We start from the raw sequence: 8,485 nt of genomic DNA, 5'->3' as shown, positions 1-8,485 counted from the left end.
TCATCTCTTGATGAAGGCCACCGGCAGTTCCCTGCTAGGGACCAGCAGTCCGGAATGGATCACGTCAAGTGGCTTGTTGTCTGTCGACACAATCTCATAGTCTCTGACCAACTGGTAGAGAGAGAGAGAGGAGAGGCGGATATGGGAGTTAGTTGATTTGATGACTCAGGTAGATGGTTGAGAGAAAATATCACTTGATCAAAAGCAGACAGACAAGTAGCTACCTAGCCATCGGTTTCTCACTGTGTTTTCTAGTTCAGTTTAACATAGACACTTTAGATGCAAACATCACTGGGACAGTGATGTCACCTTGGTTGTTTTTCCACTGTACTGATCAGTCAGAATCAGAAAAACAGTATACATCTCCATAGGTGATATCACCTGATTGTACTAACCGGTGCTGTCCATAGTAGTAACATTTCAGACCGTAACTCAAAATAACCATAGAATGAATACAAAAACATTATCTATGTCATGAATTTAATCTGTGCCCATCGAGGCTAGCCTTACCCAGCTCATCGCCAGCTGCAGCTGTAGCTCGGCCAGCCGCCGGCCAATGCACATCCTCTTGCCAATGCCAAAGGGCACGTGGGCAAAGGGGTTGATGGTGTTGTTCTCTCTCAGCCAGCGTTCAGGTTTGAACTGCTTCACGTTGTCAAAGTACTCCTCGTTGGAGCCGAGCGCATGGCTGTTGATCATTAAGACTGTCTGTAGAAGGGAAAGGAATTGAAAGAAAACGCGTAAAAAGATCTTTCATTTGGTTTTTTTTATCCACTTTTTCTCCTCCTATTTTTCTGTATTTTCTCCCATCCCAATTTAGTCATTATGCCAATTCCCCCCTCCCCTTCCTGGTCGTTGCGCGCATGTGCCCCCCCACTGGTCGGTCTAGGGAGCCCTGAAGTCTATCAGATGCTTCCTCTGATACATAGGAGACAGCCAGCAGCCAGACAGCGAGGACTCTCACTGGGGAAGTGTAACGCATGGGAGGATCACACTACCTTACCCAGATCACACTACCTTAGCAATGATGTGCATGCAAGAAGAATCCCCCCTCCTTCCCTAAGAGTTATTAAGTTATTAATATGAGTTATTAAGTTATTAGTAAGAGTTATTCAGTTATTAGTAAGAGTTATTCAATCAAATTACTGTACGAAAAGCTACAGGAGTAAAGTTCAATCAGTGCATACCCAGTTACAGTGAATCTGATCCATTCATCATGCAGTTAGCTGCTTAACAGATGCTCGTAGAATTGCCCCATTCAGACTTTGTACAGTACACGAGTGGATTGTTCACAGCACGCCTCATCTGGATGTCAATTAAATGTAAATTGATACTAGAGTGTAATCCACTAATGTCAGCCGCGTGCGGTGAACCAGAACTAATCCACTTACTCCTTTGGGAATGGCGTAATCTCCTAACACGGTGTCTTTGTCCAAGGTTCGACTCGTGAATGGAACTGATGGCGATAACCTGCAAGAATTTGAGAGGGAGAAAAAGGGAAAAGTCTCATTGAAGTAAAAAGCAGGACACACATGTTTAAGCTGGTTAGGGTCCATTAAATATACCTCCACTGTTGTTCCAAAGGAAAGAGGAGGTGAGATATAATCCCCTGTCAGATGATATATACATTCCAGGTGGGAGTTGGGGTATTAAACTTAAATAACATGTAAAATCACTTGTTATGTGCATAAGAAAGGTTGTGGGGCGGTGGAGGGGGATGGGCTTCTGAGACGTTGGAGTGATTTGAACGTGACTGTACCGCTGGTTTTAAGCTGGGGCCAACTGGCAGTTGGTAGTCATGCATTCCCCATATCTCATGAAGATTGTTTTTGAGTCAGTCATGCATGCGTGTGAGTGTTTTCCCTCTTGATCACCGTGGTAACTTGATTATACAACACATGCTCACTGACTTCGGCCCAAAGCCCTGTGTACTGTAGCAGGAGTGATCTAACTTCTTGGGGCATTCATCTACACTGTAACCGTTGTGTCGAGAGGGCTGGACACTTCGTCTTCTATATCTACACTATGTTTATTCTTATTTTTGATTTTTAACTACCTAAATGTTTATTGTGAGCGATCTGTGGTGCTGAATTTCCCTCGGGATCAATAAAGTACTTCTATTCTATTCTATTCTATTCTATTCTATTCTATTCTATTCTATTCTATTCTATTCTATTCTACATTCTACAGTTTGGTAGAGGTTTGTCTTCCTTAGGTACATTACCACAATTATACACCTGAGATACTGTCTAATAACATTTAGTTATTGTCTCCTAATAACTTGACGTTTATGTAACCAGAGAGTTCCCCCGATGCTGCCCCCCCCCCCCTCTGTAGGTGGACAGAGCTGGTGGTTGCATTGTACCTCATGGACTCCTTGAGGCAAGCCTTGAGGTAGGGCATGCTCTTGATGTGCTGCCCGCACGGGTCCTGGTTGGCAGGCACCACCGCTCTGATCTCCTCCAGTAGCTTGCTCTGGGCGCCAGAGTTACGGGACAGGTTGAAAATAAACCAGAGCATGCTGTTGGCAGTCTAGAAAATATGAACATAGAAAGGGAAGGAGGGAGAGAGAGAGAGAGAGATGTCAGTTCAGTGAAGCATGTACCATACTATAAGTGCATTCCAGAGTGGGGTTCTACAAGGAGGAATGTTCTTGAGCACCTCAAAGGATACACTGTATATTTTGTTTATGGATTCATTCTTGCATCATGGTGTTTTTATTTCTTTTTGCATTATCAACCCGCAGGTGGCACCAAGAGAATATTGGCAATACCATTTGGGGTTATGGTATTATTAATATCCTATATATAAATACATAGACTATGTTTTTGTGAGATTTTGTACATGCATTAGGAGTGTAGGGTGTCTGTTATTTCTCATTTTTATTTCAGTATATTTCCCATATTTTCCATGATATAGAGAGTAACATCTTAATACATTTCTTCAGGTATAGACCTGATTACAGCTCCCTCCTTATATTATTGACTGTCGCATTTGAAAATATATTATAGGGTACCGGCGTTGTAACGGAATCTCACAGCCCATACTCTTCTCCTATTCTTATGGGACCATACGGATGTGCATAGATCAGAACCTTGAGCAAGAGAACCATCCCAGACCAGCACTGTCCCTCACATCCATGACGCATTAGATTGTTTGACTGGCAGTAAATGGTTCATGGTTCATCTGCCCTTTGGGGTGGTATCAGTTTGAGCGGTGCCCCTTGCACGTTCCAGTGCCTCATCATGGAGAGGATGCTTGGCGACGTAAACCTGTTGGAGGTGCTGCTGTATGTGGACCATCTGATACTGTTTTCTTTTATTTGCATTATGAAGAAAATATTGGCAGTATAATTTGGGGTCACATTGTGTACTGTATACTGTACTGTATACTGTAATAATGTATGGTATACTGTAATAATATACTGTAATAATGTACGGTATACTGTAAAAATGTACGGTATACTGTAATAATGTAATAATACTGTATACTGTAATAATGTACTGTATACTGTAATAATGTACTGTATACTGTAATAATGTAATACTGTACTGTATACTGTAATAATGTACTGTATACTGTAATAATGTAATAACATACTGTATACTGTAATAATGTACTGTATACTGTAATAATGTACTGTATACTGTAATAATGTAATACTGTACTGTATACTGTAATAATGTAATAACGTACTGTATACTGTAATAATGTAATAATGTACTGTATACTGTAATAATGTAATAACGTACTGTATACTGTAATACTGTACTGTATACTGTATAGTGTTATAATGTAATAATGTACTGTATACTGTAACACTGTACTGTATACTGTAATAATGTACTGTATACTGTAATAATGTACTGTATACTGTAATAATGTACTGTATACTGTTTTCTTGGAGTGTGAATGTGATACATCACTATAGAGAGAATATTCACCCTCTACTGTCTTTAACTATGAACAAATACAATGCATGTGACTCAGCGAGAACCTAAACGCCAGAGTTACGCGGGTCTTCGTCTGAGGCGCTCTGTGGACATGAGTAAACGGGGTACGGAGGGACTGTGACTCGAGTCCGAGTCCAGGACTGATTTTCAGGACTCGTGACTCGACTTGGACTTGAGCACTGATGACTCGGACTTGGACTCGAGCATTGACTGCATTCGGACTCGGAAGGTGCAGACGAGGACTCGGACTTGTTAATTGATAAATACTGTTTTTTTGGTAATAGGCCCTAATCATTTGGCATAAGATATTGATGGCTAGTGCATTTGTTTGGCTATTGTGTCACAAAGTAAATAAACTCCCTTTTAAATGGTGACCGCTGTGTCATACATTTTATGTTTAATGTAACATTAGACCTTTTTTTATTTGTATGTCAGCTCTTTAACTGCCAGAGTGGAGATGACTCAACCTTGATGACTTGGACTTGGACTAGGGTAATGGGGACTCGACTCGGGCTCTTCTTTGGTGACTCGGACTCGAACACTGGGGACTCGAGACTCGACTCGGACTCGAGATTTAGTGACTCGACTACGACACTGGACTCTGCTCTCACCGTCTCCACGCCTCCTATCTGCAGCTCTGTGATGGCGGCGTACAGCTCCTTCTTGGACAGGGAGCTGTTGCGGTAGATGTCACTGATTAAGTCGTCCGCGGCCCCCGTGGCACAGCGCTTCAGCTTCTTGTCTATGTAGACTTTGGCTGAGAGGAGGAGAGAAATGTATGTGAGGAGAGAAAAAAAGATAATATTGTACACTGTGCAGATCGGTGGTTCTCAAAGTGGGGTCCTTGAGGTGGTTCCAAGGGGGTCCCCGGAATAGTTTACTTTCGCTAGCCTTTTATTCACTAGAGCTTAAGCCAATGGGAGGATGTATAGAGTGACTATTCGGATGTACTGGTTTTAATCTCATCTTGGTTATCTACCCACTTACGGTAAAGACAGTTATGGAATTCTAGACATCGTGTGTGTGTGTGTGTGTGTGTGTGTGTGTGTGTGTGTGTGTGTGTGTGTGTGTGTGTGTGTGTGTGTGTGTGTGTGTGTGTGTGTGTGTGTGTGTGTGTGTGTGTGTAAAAGCCACCATAAAAGCCACTTATGAAGAACAACCTTTTCATAAACACCCCGCTCCCCCCTCCCTCCCTCCCTCCCCCCCTCCCTCCCTCCCCTTTCTCCCTCTCTATCGCTTCATCCCTCCTCCTGCTACTACAAATATTTGGCAGCGTTCTTCCCCTTTAGGTCATCCAGTTTACTACAACTCAGCAAGAGCACCAAGTGCATGAATAGCGGAGGCACCCGGTTCAAACACCCCCCCTCCCCAAATCCTGCATTTAACCTAAAGTGCATTTCATGCTCACAGTGGTTTGTAGGTCACACGTCATGGAGGAATAGGGTGGCACATGCTGAGAAAGCGTGGAATGGGGGGGGTATGGTGAAATGATTGCTGATGAGTGTGTGTGTGTGTGTGTGTGTGTGTGTGTGTGTGTGTGTGTGTGTGTGTGTGTGTGTGTGTGTGTGTGTGTGTGTGTGTGTGTGTGTGTGTGTGTGTGTGTGCGTGTGTGTGTGTGTGTGTGTGTGTGTGTGTGTGTGTTGGGGAGGTCAGGAGGGGGGTGAGGTTGATGGTGGTGGTGGTGGTGGCTTTTGTATACCTGTGCTGAAGATGCAGTCCCAGGCTTCAGTGTGGTCCTGCCACGTTCTGGTGTTCAGGCTCTTGTGAAGCTCCACTGGTGTAACCATCATCATGCCAAATGTGCTCATCATCTAGGGCGAGAGAGAGAGAGGGGAGGAAGGGAGAGCGAGAGAGGGAGAGGAAGGGAGAGAGAGAGGGGAGAGGAAGGGAGAGCGAGAGATGGAGAGCGAGAGGAAGGGAGAGAGAGAGAGGGGAGAGGAAGGGAGAGCGAGAGATGGAGAGGGAGAGGAAGGGAGAGAGAGAGGGGAGAGGAAGGGAGAGCAAGAGATGGAGAGGGAGAGGAAGGGAGAGAGAGAGAGGGGAGAGGAAGGGAGAGAGAGAGGGGAGAGGAAGGGAGAGAGAGGGGGGAGAGGAATGGAGAGAGAGGGGGGAGAGGAAGGGAGAGAGATGGAGAGGGAGAGGAAGGGAGAGAGAGAGGGGAGGAAGGGAGAGAGAGAGGGGAGAGGAAGGGAGAGAGAGGGGGAGAGGAAGGGAGAGAGAGATGGGAGAGGAAGGGAGAGAGAGAGATGGAGAGGGAGAGGAAGGGAGAGAGGGGGGAGAGGAAGGGAGAGAGAGAGAGGGGAGAGAGAGAGGGGCACATCAGATATATAACATTTATAATCATCATTATCCTCGTTAAAAATCTTTCACAGAGTAATTTCAAAGGTCTTCCCCTGATGTCCTCGGTATCCAGCAAGACCTTTGTAAATATACCATTATCTCCGGCTGTGGACGTGATTGGTTTGTCCCAGTAAATCCCTGCACTGAAAGGGCCAGTATAGTGGATTGCTGCATCAGTGACTGTTGCTCAGCTGACCTTTAGTGGGGTAAACCTGGTGAACTGTTACTATACAGTATGTTAGAGAGTCAACCCTACAACCTGGCTCAGTGTCAGGGAGGTCATCCTGAAGTGCCCGTGTCCTCCTTTACAGCACCTGTCACTCACTGCTGTGATAGTGTGTGTGTGTGTGTGTGTGGGGGGGGGGGGGGGGGGGGTCTTATTTGCGGTGTGGAATAACAGGCATACTCACTGTTTTTACAGATGTGATGAAGTTCATTGCCTCCTCGTTGACATTATCTTGCAGCAGCCCAAATCTCTTGTCGTAAAGGATTAAGCAAATGGCTGCGTGATAAGATGACCAGCGGTTAGATTCAGTTGGTGAGAACAGCCTATATATACAGGACCATCAAATCCTAGTAGGATACTATAGCCATGTCTTCTACATAGCAGTATCCTTTGGCTATGCATGAACTGATTCCAGTGAAATAATTGTAGGCTATATTATTTCATTTTCTATGCATAAATAATAGTCACAAAATAGAATAACTGTATGCCTTAATGCCATAAATATACTTTTTTTGTACAATCATAACATGTATTATTACACAAGCATATAAAATAAAATAAAAACAACATTACTTACTCTCAAACGACCATTTGTTCAGTTCGAAGTACAAGTCTTCAATCTTCCCATGGACATTCGTCTTTCCAATTCTGGCAACGAAATCTCTCAACACCTATTTTTTTTTTTAAAACAAAAAATTACTTTCTTTAAGTTCAACCAAATCGCTATGGGGTTATTATGTCTAATTTATTACTTTAATTTAATTACTGACTTATTCAGATATCAGACGACCTACCTCATTTATTTTGCCATCAAGTTTCACAACCTCCGTTGGTTTCATCAATTTGTGTTGGAGAGCGCTTCTTACCCTCTGCCAGTCTTTCCCTTCCCTGAAAAGAATAGTTTTTTTCCTCAGTTACTAACTTTTTACTATAACTTGACTTTATCGTCATTTAACAACACACTAAAAAGAAGAAGAAAAAAAAGGCTACTTACAGGATAAGAAGTCCGTAAGCTTCGTCTCTGAGATCTCTGTATGCCTTCCATGGTTTGATCTCCAGTCTCTGTGGGTAATTCCCCTCCTTTCGGTACAGCGCCTCCAGCAAGCAAGGTGCGCCAATGTGAACCGACTCAAATGAGCCCAGTTTCATCCGGAAAATCGTCCCGAATTTCTTATGATATTCAACCTGAAAAGAGACATAATGTATTCAGTAATCAACAGGGGAAAATGTATATGCGTCACAAAACATTTGACCATAATATATACACAAAACTAAGTCAAGCCACCTTGTAATAAGTTTGCTGTTTAATTCTAATCATAATAAATATAACGAGTATAATATTCGTCGCAGCCTACCAATGCATCGTGTTGCCTGGTCAGACCCCCTTTACGGAGGAGTTCTATCAGACTCCCGACCAGGGGCCAGTTGGTGGGTCCCGGGAGCGCATCTATACCGTGCGCTCTGGAGGAGGACGCGTGTGGGCACCGCGCGTCCTGACGCACAGCATCCTTCTCCAGCACACACACTACAGACGAGGTGGGCTTGAAGTGCTGAAGTCCCACCGACTTCTTCTTTAGGAACTCTACAATTTGTGGTACTTTTTGTATCTGTGCCCTCATCCTCTGTTCGTACTATGACTAAATAGTTGGCTGCTCAGAATAATGGCTCAGAATAATGGCCAGGTCTTGCTCGAAAAAGAGATCTTTGATCTCAAGTGACTACCTGGTAAAATAAAGGTAAAATAAAATAATAGTTTAGTTGCGCGGCAATTGTCTTTTCGGGGTTTCTTGTTTCTTGGAACTGTCACCTAGCCCTATATACCCCGAGAGTGTTGATTCCTATCGTGCACCGAACCAATCAGGGATCGAGCCCACCATTCATATATGGATCCACGTTGAGATGGATCGAATGACCCCGGATAGAGGAAGTGTCCTCGCCCCCCGGCCCCCCCCCCCTTTTATTATAA

At 44.0% G+C, this 8,485-nt stretch overlaps 1 protein-coding gene across 1 annotated transcript; it reads right to left on the bottom strand.

Annotated features, from left to right (window-relative positions):
• cyp24a1 (cytochrome P450, family 24, subfamily A, polypeptide 1) lies at positions 1–8,138 on the bottom strand (the record flags this gene model as incomplete). The annotated part of the gene is made up of 11 exons (XM_084316596.1): positions 1–111; positions 511–708; positions 1,392–1,470; positions 2,366–2,532; positions 4,565–4,710; positions 5,653–5,764; positions 6,704–6,795; positions 7,097–7,190; positions 7,314–7,407; positions 7,514–7,704; positions 7,875–8,138. 11 exons carry the CDS (start codon positions 8,136–8,138, stop codon positions 1–3), a joined length of 1,548 nt encoding a protein of 515 aa, XP_084172722.1.
• Positions 8,139–8,485: the final 347 nt, after the last annotated feature.

This window comes from Notolepis coatsorum (assembly GCF_963971535.1).
Source record: "Notolepis coatsorum genome assembly, chromosome: 6".
NCBI lineage: Eukaryota > Metazoa > Chordata > Actinopteri > Aulopiformes > Paralepididae > Notolepis > Notolepis coatsorum.
The sequence above is the reverse complement of the archived record's forward strand: the minus strand, read 5'-3'. Positions and strand labels throughout refer to the sequence as shown.